Source organism: Notolabrus celidotus, chromosome 7, assembly GCF_009762535.1.
Source record: "Notolabrus celidotus isolate fNotCel1 chromosome 7, fNotCel1.pri, whole genome shotgun sequence".
In the NCBI taxonomy this organism is placed as follows: Eukaryota; Metazoa; Chordata; class Actinopteri; order Labriformes; family Labridae; genus Notolabrus; species Notolabrus celidotus.
In genome coordinates this window covers 11,248,770-11,264,301 of record NC_048278.1, presented here as the reverse complement: position 1 = coordinate 11,264,301, position 15,532 = coordinate 11,248,770, and the positions used below count along the sequence as shown (strand labels likewise).

At 39.3% G+C, this 15,532-nt stretch overlaps 1 protein-coding gene across 2 annotated transcripts in view; it reads right to left on the bottom strand.

The window, feature by feature from the left end:
* Positions 1–953: 953 nt before the first annotated feature.
* neurl1aa (neuralized E3 ubiquitin protein ligase 1Aa) overlaps positions 954–15,532 on the bottom strand; it is a 53,542-nt gene continuing 38,963 nt past the window's right edge. The window contains exons 5-6 of one of the 2 annotated variants that reach the window (XM_034688954.1): positions 5,375–5,524; positions 954–4,159 (exon numbers count right to left, since the gene is read on the bottom strand). In XM_034688954.1, the coding sequence (XP_034544845.1) occupies positions 3,918–4,159; positions 5,375–5,524 (392 nt within the window). In that variant the 3' untranslated portion in view covers positions 954–3,917. The remainder of the gene's footprint in view (positions 4,160–5,374; positions 5,525–15,532) is intronic. The other variant, XM_034688955.1, reaches the window with a different exon arrangement.

The following is a 15,532-nucleotide window of genomic DNA, read 5'->3' as shown; positions in this document are numbered from 1 at the left end:
CTGTACCAAGTGAGGGGTTAACTTTAGCAGGGTTCCAATTATGAGCTGGAATGTAGATTAACTTCTACTGAGGCTAAGTGAGCCTCTGTTCCTTCTGTCTGTGTCTCAGCGAGGAAGTGTTCAACCGACACGTTGTGCTCAGTTAGCACTTGGTGGCAGCTGCTCTGTGTGTACAATGGCTTTCATTTTTACTTTGCCTCCTGTTTGGTTCTGGAGAGGGCTCACCCATATGTTGTTGACCACATTCACATCACTGAACGATCCAAGACTTAAAACTTTCAACAACTTTGATTTAACTATGATGAAAGACTACAAAAGACAGATGTGGTACAGCTCAGAATTTTAATTTCAGCTTTACAGCAACGATTGAGATGACTGGTGCACCCAGCAACTTAGGCCAAGACCTTATGATTTGAATCATATGTAAAGCCAAAATACTGTGCCTGACATGTTTTCAAGAGTTGGTGGAGACCAAAACAGAGTCTAAAGGAGAATAACAGTATCCAGAGAAGCAAACAAAAGCACTGCTAGTGCTGCTCTTCAGTGTTAGTTTTTTCTGGCATTTTTGAATGGTTACTATTGACATGTATGACAAATCATGTAAATAAGTCAACTGGTTTATGACACCTTTAAAAGTTAATAACTGTCAGTGCTATGTCTGAAAAACCTGTCCAGGGTGTACCCTGTCTTGTGCCCTATGACAGCTGGAAAAGACTCCAGCCCCCGCAACCCCTAATTGGATAAGTGGTCAAGATAATGGATGGATGGATATTGCTTTTAATACCTTTTGAATAAAAAAGTGTTGTCTCATATTCAAGCTAATGGGGGAATTTTTGCTTTTTTGCAGTTGAAATCCTTCTTCTATGATCTTCTCCAATTCAATTGGATTAATTGTAACAAATCAGCTTTATCATGTAACTGCGTAAGTATCATTTCAATCATGAAACAGACAATTATGCTCCAACACATCTGGAAAGTTTATTAACCACAATCAGCCGACTCACACTGAACAGAGCTCACAAACAAACACTTTTTTTGTTTCTAAAGAAAAAGAAAGAAAATACAGGTCTGCAAAGTATTTAAGCTGCTGTGTCACAACGATGGCCATACAGATAAATATTATTTCTAGCCACTGCTTTCAGTCTACATGAACACTAACTGCGTTCCACTCTGATGCTCGTCTACTGTTGGTCCCGTTGTTCACGCAGAGTGAACAGATAACTCATGCATGACAAGGAAAGTACCAAGAATCTACAGAAAGAACCTCTAAATGTGCTGCAGTGAGACTGGACAGACACACTCATATCTCTATAGAGGCAAGGTAGAAAGAAAGCAAACACTCAAGAAAAGCAGGTTTGAAGGAATAAATAAATAGTAATGTACAGGATTATAACATTCAAGGAGCTTGTGGAGGATTTTAAATGCAAATTTAAACTGAAAAATGGCATTACATAATTTTATTAAAATGAGTGTGCAGATAATTCCCAAGTAAAAAATCTTCAGCCAATGTTTTTTTAAATTATTATTAGCCTAGTTCAACCTGTAGATTGAGTTTGCCAATTAATGCTGTAAAATAATTGTTGGATATCATTTTTATAAACATAATTTTACATAGAGAGAATAACATTGAAACTTTGTATTCAAAAAATAAAGAAAATTTTGGTCAGAGAGTCTGCACGAAATAAAACAAGCCAAGGTTGAGCCTAAAGACATCAACGCTGGCCTAAACATTTACAAGATTACAATCAGTAGCTTTATAAAGTGACATTTATCGTTCCCATACAGTGATGGCTTCCAGACTATTTAATGATAAGAAATATAAATATAGAAAGGTAAGGAGGGCTCTCTAACATGGGCTCACACACAAGAAGATAAATTACAAAATTAAACAAACAAACAAAAGTAAAAACACCTGAAATACAGGGATTGTAATATAACCAAGATTTTTTTAACTTGCATCCCAAAGCGCTGAGTTTTTGATTGTGTACTGCAATATTTCTTATTGCACCAAGGTACAAGCAATCTTCTTTATTCTCACTAGAATAAAACAAGAATGAATTTAGATTCTAATTTTTCGGGTAAGCAAGAAAACAAATCTTAGAATCATTATTGTCAATCAAAACACTTCCCCCACTTCAAGGAAAAAAAAAGAAAGAGAAACACAACTTTTTTTGTTTCATTTTACAATTCAAGCACACAGATAAAAATCTCTCTAAATACAGAAAGATGACATTCAGATGCGATTTACCACTTCAAGCAGTAGCGTAATTAAACTGAAGTGTGGGAGGAGGGATGTGTGAAATATCACTTACGGTGCTCGCCCAGTAAGGACAGCTGGCAAACACCATAGCAGCATAGGTTTGAGCCCCATTTAGTGATTATCTACAAAATGAAGTATAATTTAACTTGTAAAAAAAACAGCCGCTCAGCTTTGAGATGTGTTCTGGAATAAGCTATGGCTTACTGCTGAGGTCTTGTTTTTTACAGCTGTTACGTCTGGAGGATGTGTGAAGACATTTTCAACTGAAGTCAGGGAAAAGGGATCACATAAATATGTAAAATATGAGCTTTATTTGAACTTTGCCCCTGAACTGATTTCTGTAAATGATCTTTGTTTCTGATGAAAGGCCTGACAAAAGGTTTATAAATATCTAATAGATAAATATTGGAAATGTCATGGAGTTATCTTACAAAAATATCTTTAAGTTTGTGTGCTTTTTCTCCTCTGAGTAAACAGTGTGTGCCACACAACAGCAATATTTGGTAATTCGTCTGGGGCTTTGGAACAACACAGAAAATGAAACATCTGCATGTGACAAATGAACCATTTCTGGGTTAAGGCAGGAGGCTGTGTTGTGTCTGTGGTTGATCCTGATAGTGTGGAGACAATCTTTTGACTGAATATATTGTACTATTTCAGAGAAACTCACTTTGTCATGAGTGCTCACAGTGCACTGGGCATGGGTACAGGTAAAATTGGGGGAAATAATTCATATCTTATTACAAAAGATTGCTAACCCTGAGGTGAATCCAGATTACTTTTTCCTCTTTCTATTTCCTTTCACAGATTCTGAGCTGCTGAGCTAGTTGCAGGTTTGTAGATTGTGTCATTTTCCTCTGTCAATAACGGGGCATTTTGGAGAAGATGAAGCAGAGTTCAGTGCAACATACCACATTGCAGAGCGAGCATCTAGCTAGCACAACAACATAGCTACCACCGACATTTGCAATAGAACTACCATTACGGTACATTAGATTATACGAGTACAAGAGGTTTTACAATCCTACTTAATTTACTCAGCACTGTCTTGCATCTCTAAGCACATCACTCACTGATAATCAACACAACAATTACAGAAATCCATCACTGCATCTTATCTGACTGATTTTTCCTCGTAATGTCTCAGTAACACACAGACACAAGTTGTGAAATACTGAGATGTAACCTGGTGCAGGTGTGCTTTCCTTAATGACTGCTTACATTAAGTCAGAACTCTGCACCAGGTCTGAGACATATCCAGAGCTTCCTCTAAGAGAACTACTGATGAGAAATTCAGCCCCAAACTGGAGCAGTCCCTAAATCCGACAACATGGCTCAACAAAATACAGAATTTTGAAACTGGTTGTCTCCTTCAGAGTCTTTCAAGATCCCAGGAGAGAGTCAACACTTCTGGCTGAATTGAAGTTCTCAGTGGAACTTCCCGTGTCACTCTAGGTGCCGCCTCTGCAGGGAGGCTGCATCTGTGACTCTAAAAGAAAAAGACCTTCCAGAAAAGCAGTACCGGCTTTGGAAAGGTTCAACCAACAAGAATTGTGTACCAGAGTTCATATTCCCTGAATTTAGACATTCATTTCCCTGACTCTGGGATTATGCTGTTTCTAAGGGAGGCCGTCTTTCCGTCAGCCATCTTGCCGTTTTACGTGCTCCTGTAGGTCTTGATGATGTCTTTGATCTGCCTTCTGCAGATGGGACAGCAGGCGTTGGACATCTTCTTGAGTTTGATGCCACAAGTGTAGCACAGACACATATGTCCACAGGAGTAGATGACCGTGTCCACCATGTTCTCATAGCAGATAGAGCACTCTTCTGACCAAGGACTATGGCCTGCTGGGAAGGTAGGTGACTTTGGGAGGCTGACTGGCGAGTTTGGGTTTGTTCCTGGAATGAAATTAAAACAAATGTCAGATTGGGAAACATTGGGAGATTAAACAAGCTTAGTTTTTTTTCCCATACCTAGCTGATACCTAGGTAGGCTACCCAAGCAACCAATTTAACATTTTTCTTCTATATAAGATGCCATGCAAGACCACTGAAATAGAGGATATCTAATTGCACTCTGCTCCTCTTGACCTGCAGCACATGTTTTGCAGTTGATCAGAGAGAGAGAGAGCTCCTCCTCATATCGCTGTTTAAAAGTTATGTGCAGCTGGTTGCTCCTGATTGTTATGCACTATCTTAGTTTTGGATCAATATGAAACATCATTAACAAGACTCATCTTTGCACGGATAAACTGTTGTGATGATGAAATGTTGAGCGAAAGATCTCAAAACAGGAGTTGTGTTTGGGCATCTTTATGAAACGTGCTGCTGATAGATAATATCAAAAGATCAGACACGTATGGAAAAGAGAAATGCTATGAGGTGGGGGAGGACACGCTGCTGTGTGTATTAAGAAAAGGAAAGCTGCTGGTGTGGTGTGTGTGGGGGGAATCACAGATCTTGCTACTGACTCAAATAGCTCATTAAAACACAGAATACAGTGGAACTAAATGGTGATTGTATTAGACATGGTTGTAGACTTTTGAAATTACATCTCTTGTTATACCAAAGTACCAAGATTCTGCATGTACATGATGTCCAGTAGGGGGCAACTCCATAGGTTAAAAGAATAAGTTAGATGTAAGTTTATCAGAAAATGAGCCTGCTTCTTCTTTGATACAGAATGCTGCTCAGTTTTTAGATTATAGTTCTACTGTGATAAAACTGGCAATAAAGGAATTGTCTGCCAATAGAGCTTCAGTAACCCACATCCACAAACTTCACATGCTATGGTTAAAACAAGGTATGGCCAAATGAAAAACTAGTGACATCACATTGGCTATGTCAACTTTCTCAGGGCATGGAGTGAATTTTGTTTAGTTTTGCACTTTCACAAACAAAAACACACTACGTCAGGCCCATCTGCATAACATTGCAACATTACAACACGTGCTGAACAGTTGCAACATCAGGGGACAATGAAGTGCCGGCCATTGTTCCTAACTACTGCAGGATGACATCTGCTACTGTCCTATAATGGCTTCCCCTCAGTTCCCTGTGGGGTGATTGATTTTCTTCTTCTGCAGCAGCAGCTTCCTCTCTAGGTGTACCTACCCCCAGCTGAGCTGCAGTAAGCGGCGGAGCACAGACCTCCGTTCAGCACTGGATCAGAGCTTCCACTGCCCAGGGCACTGGGGGTGTGTGGAGAGGAGGGGGGGGAGCTGGGGTTCGATGTGGCATGCTGATCACCCAGATGAGTGGAACCTAGTTGGAGCAGAAAAACACGGGGAATTAGTTCACTTGAATTCCTCCACTGCAAGATACAGTTAATGTAGTGAAATTTGTCTTGAAAATGTTATTGGAGATTGATTGTGTCGTCTCTACTGATAATCTTACATGACATAGTAGGGTAATAGGATGTTACATACTGCACAGAGTAAAGTGCACAACTGAGAAAAAAGCTTGGAGTAGGAGCCAAGACTTTGAGAGCCAAGACACTAAAGAGAATAAGAATAAAAAATTCAAAGAGATCTGATTTATATTTAGTAATAAAGGAGTTTTACTTGTTGCTAAAGCAACACAAAGGCACAGGACAAGACTGCAACTATTTCTTCTTTCTGTCAGCTTTTTCTCTTCTTCCCTATTATGCATTTTGTTGACTTAACTAAAACAATAAGATAAAGCACGCTTATTTCTTACTCTTCGGGGGTCATGTTTTTGAGAGAGCACTTTGAATTTGTGAAAGCATCCATCTGTAAAACGAACACATATCCATCACTGTAGAACAGAGCCCTTCGCTCATTTCTTTTTTAGGTAAGTGCTTTTAAAAACAAAGCAGGCATCCTCCATTCTTTCCATGTCCTATATTTACATGATGGATGGTGGGAACAAATGGGAATTCCAAGAACAAGTTTAGGAGACACATGTTGAAACGCCAACAATGCCTAGAAAGACAGGTTGGGCTGTTGTATGACTGACATGACAGACTTGACTCAAAGTCATCAACATAACATGACTGCACCACTTCATTTATATATTCATAACAGATCAAGGCAGGATGTTTAATGTGAGAAGGGTTATTTGTAATGCTGTATTATGATTCCAGACTCTGCAGCTGTAAGCCTGTTAGCCTGTTTTAGTTGCTGTGGTTTGTTTTGATTGCAAAATAAGTTGATATAAGAGAAGGAAAAAGGTACAGGCTGGACCTGCATCATTTGCTAAGTGTGATTCAAAAACTAAAGTTTGTCTCACCCCGTAGGGATTCTCTTTTACCTAACCTACCTAATCTGCTCACCATTAATTGCCCCTTACATGGCAGCCAGACACTCAGAATAATGTCATTCTTGCTTCATGTCTGCTGAATAAGTAAAGAGGCAACTCTATGCCAACAAAGAAGACGTACCAGTTTAATTTAAAAGTGTATGTTAAATATTGCATTTTCAGTTTTTTTTCTTTTACTCCTTTGTGGCTACAAAACCCAAAAATAATAAGCAACTTTAAAACAAAAACAATAAATGTGGCTCTAAAACATTTAACAGTATAAATGCTGTTCCTACTAATAAAATACTTAATTTAATGTTTCCCCCAGGCTGTCTTAAGTCACTAATCTTGGGGTGTTCACTCCCATTAGGAATAACTTAGTTTACCATCAAAGGTATTGCAGAGACACCAATATACCCAGCAAATTAAAATGCAAATGAACAGCCTTATAGAGCAACCATATAATCATCAGTAAGGCATCCCATCAAATGCTTTGCTGCCTCCAAACATAAATGCTGATTACTTTAATTACCAACCCTCAAGCTCGCTGTCAGATATAGAACAACGACAGCATCACAAATCAGCTGCTGTGTTCACATTTCACAATCCTATTTCAAGACCCACTTTTATTAAAAAGCATCTATTCACTGTGGTGAATCTCACTCAGGAATATTTCATGGCATGTCTGTCCTCTAGGACAGCTGACAGAGGGAGAAAAAAAGTGAGAGCAGAGTCATCTGTTGTGGCAGAGTCACAGTCAACACTGACCAGTAACATCATGATGACAGTCCCACACTAACGAATGTCCCAGCAGTCTGCCAGACCACATCTCTGCTGCCATCTACACCAGCAGTCCGATCAATCCATCCGATGCCCCTGGACACCAGACAGGGGCTAATTTTATTTCAGGGCCAAATCAATGATGGGTCATTGGCATTTATAGAACCTGGCCCATAAAAGCCAGGTCATAAAGACTAGCAGTGTTTTGGTCACAGTTGGCAAGTCCTCATGTCACTCGTATAAATTGGTATCAGCTGCTGTTTGATGTGGTATTTTAAGTACGAGCGGGGTTAGACAGGAATCTCTTTTGTTTGCATACCAGGGTTACCCTGGTGCTCCCAAGCCCCCTGGCACCCTTAAGAGTGCCTGTTTTAGGCTCCATGTACAGTGTGTAACATGATGTAAGAGGTCACCTGGAGCATTGTTTGTTTGTGGAGGGGGACGCCCTGAGCAGAATGATACTTGATGTCCTGGTGTGCGCATGACAAGCTCTGCAAGCCGCAAGTATGAGCATACATGGGGCAAAAGACAGTCACTGCTGTATTGCATATCAGCTGGACAACACTATGTCTTATTTTAATGTCAATGGATTTTTTTGGCACAGCTCACATAAAAACACAGAATCATGTTTTATTTATTTAATAGCTGCAGGATGTATCATTTAAGTGAATACTCCAGTCACCAAAATAATGCAGTTTGTGAATTATGTAAATTAAGAAAAATATGGATGAGTAACACTTATCAGTATTATGCTGAATGTGACAGGTTGAGATTATCCATATCCTAGCTTATCATTTCTGCTGTAGTGTTCCCTGATTCCACTCCTGGGAATGACTATTTGCTACGTCATCCCTCACTCTGTGACTACCTCAGCTGTCCCATTGAATAATGTGAGAAACCCCCTGTAAATAACTTTAAAAAAGATGTATTTTCATAATGGAGTATACTGACGGACAGAATTACAAGCTTTTATTACATAAATGATATGCTTCTTTTAAGTTTGATGCTTTGCTACCAAAGACTGGATATGATGTGAAATGCTGATGAAAGTGTTTGGTGGAACTTCTCACATTTATTAGGTTAACTGGCAACATGTTAATAACATGACTGAGTATTAAAAAAGCATCAGAGAGAGGCTGAGCCTTTTAACATTCAAAGAATCAAAAGGAATCTTAGTAAAGCCTGAGACAATGATGGAAACCAATCTTAAACAGCCGTGCACATGGGGTTGGTATATCTTTTATGTATGACACAAAAATGTCCTCAAACATAGTCAGTGAGTGACATGAGGTCATACAAGCAGACAACCATCTGCAGGCTTGTTCACAATTTGTCTAAACTTTTTGCATTAGTTGAAAATATATTTTCATAATAAATGTTATGCTATAATATTCAAACTCTCCCGACTTATTAAAATGAGCACCAGCAAACTCAATGAAGCAAGCCCTGCAAAATAAAATGGGAAATGGAGTGTACTTCTATAACACTTATCACAAGTCTCTTACCCAGTCTCTTGCATTCACCACACCACATTCATACACTGATGGCAGAGGATGCTGTGTAAAGTGCCTATCAAAGCTAATTAACTAATCACATTCACAAGCATTCACACATGGCTGTCTATTCACTTGGAGCAACGTGGGGTTCAGTGTCTTGCCCAAGGACACTTTGACATGTGGACAATGGGCACTGGGAGTAAACCACCAGCCTTCCAATAGAGAGATGACCAACTTAACACGGAGCCACAGCCACAGCCATCCCAATACAGTAGCAGGGGCAATTTAACTCTTTGAAAGCAGTAGCACCAAACGTGAGGCTTAGAGAAACTAAGAGGGGTTAATGGTTACTTAGCATCCCCTCCAAAAAAGGCTGCTGATTGGAAAATGTTACTAACTTACACTTTGCTAAAATTACACCTTTAAAAGACACATGTTTAACACATAAGTTCTCATCAAAGCCTTCTTCAGTACCAGTATAATAAGATCCCAGTCAAAAGGGGAATCAAAGCAGCTAAAGAAAACTGCAGTGAATACATGCACAACATGCCTCATAGAAGACAATATATAACTGAAAGGCTCAGATTAATGCCTTCATGCTGTGAGTGTTGATAAGTAAACCCCTGTGCCACCACTACAAGGTGCTGCTGCACTTGTCATGTTTCACCTCTCACCGGATTACTCGACCCAAAGAGGTTCCCCTGTGGAACTGAATCCTTATTCCCTCTGCGTCCCCTCTCCCTCCCCTCTCCCCCTCTCTGTCCATCTCTCCCTGCTAATCCTTCTGGCAGGCAGGCACCTCCCATTGCGGGCAGCTGAGGCAGGATCTATGGTGCCCGGCCCTGATCCCGCCTGTTCTCCACTAGATTAAAGCGACCTGTGCGAACAGCTGTGAGGACAAACTGCCTCTCTGTGGCCACATCTCTGCTGCTATCTATCCATCTAGCCATCCACCCACCCATCCATCTTTGGCACATACATCTATGGGGAGAGCCTTCTCTTTTAAAGCTTGGGAGGTATGCAGAGTATGTGGCGAGGGAGAAGGGTGGGGCTGAGGAGTGTAGAGGAGGACGGAGGAGGTCAAGGGTTTTGGGCTTAGAGTTTGTTTGTGTGTTTAGGGAGACAAACTTTTTACATTAAAACCTAAAGTGAATAAGTGAAATGACACATATCCAGGCCTGTTTGAAGACTGGAAAAGCAACAGAAAAAAGAATTGGGAAGGACAAACAGTTTACATTAAGGTTTCCACTGTGAAATTCTATCCCCAAACACAAGCCATTAGACACTGGGTGGCTGTTAATCTAATTGCAGAGAATCTCTTGTTCTGAGGTGCTATCAGGACAAATGTGCACTTAGGCTTGTTTTTGTCTGCCAGTGTTTAGATTGGATGAGAGGAAAACAGTTCAGAGGGTGTTACTTTGAGGTCATGTTTTGCCCTGCTGCTTAAAATGTTAATAGTCTTGTTTTTTTCTGAGCTTGAGATATAATCTTTAGAGACAAATGAGCTGTTTTAGAAGAAGGACACAGTCGTACATCCCTGAGTTGTTTATCTCTCTATCAGGTGTGGTAAGTAGAATGCGTATGCTTCCATAAATAAATATATATATATATATATATATATATACGAACACATATCAATAACTGCCAGCACAACATTTCACAAGATGGTTGGACTGGTAAAAAAAAGTTTAGAGCAAGCCTCTGAAGAATATCTTGTTATCTATCTGCATGGCTTTAACCCTGTATCTTATCTATTGCAAAGCTTGCAGATGCAGAAAATGCCAACCTTTCATAAACCACTGCTTGAAAAATAATGAAAACAGCAATATCATTCTAAATAAACAACAGTTGAGATGTTAGATGTGGACGTTGGTTCCTTTGTGGCATAAAAATGAAGTAAAAGCTTGGTAAAAATATTTTTTGACCTTCAAACAAACAACAGCTCGTCATTTAATCTGGAGGGCAAATGGACAGAAGTTCTGGCTCTGGCTCTGAAAAAATAATCATAGAGTTATCCAATTACAATTCAGTCACTCATGACTCTCGAAACAGAATGTTCATTTAGTACAGCTTAGCACATGGACTGTCTATGAAAAAGGATGCCTTATGAGCACTTTTGCTTTGAGGCCAAAAGATTCTGAACTCCCTTTGCTGATTGGCTGCAGTATAAATCATAAACCCTGCCTCCATAATGCTAATAGGGGAAAGAGGCCAAACTATAAAATCACAATATACTTTAAATAATTTTTTAAAACATGGTTTCACTTAGTAATTTTTTTGTTTCAAAAACAGTGGATGGCCTGAAGTGACTGTTTCAAATCAACCCGAGAGTCTGTTCTGCTGTGGATTGTACCCACCTGAGGGATCTTCAATGTTTTATCAGTGAGTTTAATGAATGTTTTGGTTGGTGTTATGGTTGTGTTATCAGCCCCGAGATTTCACCAGCCAGGTTACTTCTGTGCATACCTGGGTTGCACGACAGATTATGTCAGTGCCTGTGGAGGTGGTTTTTTTTTGGCTTCAAATATCACAATGGGTGGACATTAAGTCATTTTGGTTTAACATTATTCAAAGATAAGTCAGTATTTGAGGCAATATGAAATATTTAACCATCATAAAGATGGATAGGGGCAAGTTTTAGAAAAAACAAAATGGGTTTCCATGCTACTCCTGATGTGATTAAGGTCAAAATCTGATGCTTTAAAGATATAATAAATTTTGTCCCTTTTGGCGCACCATCGTTAAGTTGCAGCAGCATCCTTCTGCTTCCTGCTGCCGCCATGATGGAAACTAACAACACTGCAGTGCTTTTGAATGATTTCACTTTAAAAAACTACCACAAGACTCAGTTGACAATTCAGAGGTGATATCATTGAAGTACTTTAAGTTTGAGCTACCACCTACGAGCTAACATACAAGTGCAGCTTATCAGTCTGCTGTCATATTATATTGTATAAATGCGCATATATTTGGCTTGTGCATATATCAGCACTTTTTTGTTGGACAGACAGAAGTTCATGATGGTTTTTTACACAAAAAGTATTGATGAAAACAAAAAGATTTGAAACTTAGGAAAAAGAGGAGGAGAAGACAGAAGCTAAGATGGCAGAAGTTAAGAAGAGGAGGAGAGAGGAGGGTGGCAGCTGCTGTACATGAGGAAGTGGGTGGTGAGAGGTTTCACTCGAGCACGAACGCGCTGACATTTTAATGGAATCTATAATACATGCGAAGTGGGTCACTGGATGGGTGTCCTATTTCCGCGCCACGAGGCATAAGGTCCCTTCAATATCTGTCTCTCTCAGAGTTCAACTGTCAGCTGGCCTGCTTTTTTTTGTTGGTATAATCACACTAATGGTACATATTTTGACAATCGAGAAAAGTGCAGTTGTGACATGATGGTAAAGAGTTGGTGTGTCTCTGTGGTGTTGAGTGTAAGTGACATGTCTTGGCATGAAGAGTTTATAAAACACAAATACTGTCACTTTTATTTATGTCAGACTAAACCACCCTCAAACACTGCTGTGCTGCTGCTGGTGTCCTGATGATGGCGATCATTTGATCAGTCTGTCAGACCAACATTTTAAAAGGAAATACAACTATAGTCTTCTTATTCCTCTTGTTATGAATGTTTCTGCAATATTACCTTCAGGATGAATTCTTTCAACTGTAAAGTCCGAACAACGAATACTTCAGAGTTATGATGTAATGCTTTTAGACTCAGAATATTTAGAATAGAATATTGTAATGTAAATCACAGTCCTAGGATATCTCTTCTACATTTTTCAAAATTGAATGAATAGCCAATCAAACTAGACTTTTATTTTGAATATTGCTATCACTCCAAGTTAAACCTATCTGTTACACCAACAGCCTTAACCTCTCTTGTGTGTGGTTGATGAATCTATTCTAGAGTGTTCTTTGAATATCAGTAAGTATGTTTGTTCTGCATGGTGCATCCCCCAGACTTGATCTCATCCAACTGTGCTGCCAGTTTGAGAAGTGTGACTGGTGCGCAACTGCTGGGAAACCATCAGCTAATTGGAAGAGACCATCTGCAGACTCAGAGTTAGAGTCAGTTATTCAGAGTATGTAGCACCTAGTGATCACTTTGTTAATGTATTGTTTTGTTTAGAGTTAACTTTGTGTAGTCTTCTTCTAAAGCACTTGTTTAATACTTGGACTGAACCAGGGACTGGCTTAGTTTTAGCACACACATCCCAGTCAAGTGCAGGTAAAGAATTAACCTACTTGTTGAAGTCATGATAGTCCACATCTCTTTTATTCAAATTCAACTGAATAAACGAACGCCAGCATGCTAACATGATGACAACTCCAGAGAAGAAAGGAGAGTTTGTTCCTGTATCTGTGTTACAAGTCTTATCTGATCCACCACTCTGGGAGACCAGCAGCAGGTCTAGAGTCTATTCACTTAAATGGAAGAGGTGAATGTAAGCACAATCTAATAAGTGGTTCTACAGCCATACAGTGACTAAAGCAAGCACCATTTTCACATGGATCAATGACACTAAAAGAGCATTTTCAGACAGATCATCATGAGGCAATTGACAATGTCAATTTTGTTTACTGGTAGTGATGCCAAAGTTATTTATGGTCAAATCAACAGTAAGTAAAGGATTCATATATTGTATGAACCTATCAAATCAAGACAGAACATTTTTAACATCACTGTTAAAATTCAAAAAGAAGGTAAGCATGTTTGCATCCATTAATATAGATACAATCTTATGTTATTGATATTAACATACATCTCTGTTGATCTTAAATTAATTCTAAATAGATTTAGATTGAGATACAATTACAAACGTATAGATTTAGGCTGAAAAAAGTAAAACCATTTTGATGATTAAAGTAGAATTATGGTCTTTGTTCTTGTTTTTCTCTTAGTCATCTGTCCAACAAGTGTGTTTCTCTCAAGGCCTGTGGGCTTAAATGCCACACAGCTACTGACTTTAAGTCTTGTTCTGAAGGTTAAATTAAAGGTGTCCTGCTGAGATTGTGACCACTAAGGGCGCCAACGTTTCCGTGAGTGTATCCAACAAGTGCACTCAGCTGAGCATGCAGGCAACGTGATAAATGCATGGTGCACAAAGAAGCAACATAATTAGACAAAAGGTTGTGCATTGGGGGATTAAAAGCTAGAAAACATGGCTGTAAACATTTTAAATGTATGCAAATGCTTTTTGAAGAAGGACATCTGACACCTTTGTAAAGCCACAAAGACGCACACTACTTACTTCAATATCTCCAAAAAGATTTAAACAGAAATGCAGACATTTTAATTTACAATTATGAACTTTGTATTACTTTTCCTGCCTTAAGCACCAATGGAAGTAATGCAGTATTGATTTTATTCACTACCATTAACCTGTCTGAGCACTCCAGGCTGACCTGAGCTAACCTCATGTTTCTGTTTGAGAGTGTCTGTTCCAATTAGAGAGCTCCATTACTTGGTGCTTTCTTTGAAGCAAGGGGCCTCTGTGATAATGGCTTTATCTCTCCATCCTGAAGAGCAGGAGTCCACTGGGAGAGTCGAGCTTTCAGGTCTAACATCCCTCGTGCCAGGTAGAAAGCATGGTCTCAAAACAAGCCTAACTAAAAGCTAAAATGCTCTCCCGCCAACACAAAGCAATAGATCACAGGTTGTAGGAGCGAGATAAGAGCTGCTTCCTGATTGGAAGCAGCTGGTAAATATAAAGATGATTCACACCTCAGTGGGAATTCAAAGATCTGCTCTGATAGGGAGACGTGCCTCCGACCGGTTTCATTGTTCTGCTGTTCCTGTGTTGTTGTGCTGTCAGGCTCTCTGGTTTCAGTAAATGATTGTTAGAAATGCAAATAGAAAAAGCAGGTGGTCTGTTCTGCACGGTTGCCAAACTGAAATGTAATTTAATCGTAAAGTAGGTGATCCATCTGTGACAACACAGGAATTTAACACAAGTTTACTGTAGCTTTAAGACATTTAGAGGGTGTAAGGAAGGCTCTCCTTGTTTAGTTTAAGAGGAGATGACTAATTTTGAATTTGAGTACAATTTAGCAATTCAGTAAGCTTTTTGGCTACTTACCAATCTCCACCATCAACAAACACAAGTCTCAGGTATGACTCGAGATACACTTCTTTCCCTGTTTAAATTATGTGCAAGCTGTGAGATGGGCATTCAGATATTTGCAGCCATCCCCGTGTTTCAAGTTAAAGCACCTTCCCATTGTAAAAGTTCCTGTGAGGAATTTTCCATTTGGGTTTCTATTTTTTAGGCATTTATTGAATTGAGGAGCAGCTTTTTTTTGATGGGAATGAAAAAGATACATTTGCTATTTTTTATACCGGGGGACATCTTTTTTTCTGTATTACGGTCCAAGCCCAAAGTGCAGATTAAACAGTCTTAACAGGGAGCAAAAGCAGGTGGAAACCATATCGCCAAAATGACATCTCCACTACTTTTGCAAGTGCAGCAAACAAACAGTTCTAGCAAAAAAAAGGTTAACGTCAGTATCAAATCTGCTCGACATTGTATCGCTGAAGCCCGTCAGTGACTGGATTTCCCCAACTACCTGGAATGCATTGGAAACGATTGCTCCAAACTCTGCTCAACAAAAACATTTTAAAATTTGATTTAGTTTCTCCTCTTAAAGACAGGCCTCAATTTTTACTTTGTACACATCTTTGTTGGGATGTCATTATTCCAAAATGTAAGACCTGTAACTTGTAAATCTCAAG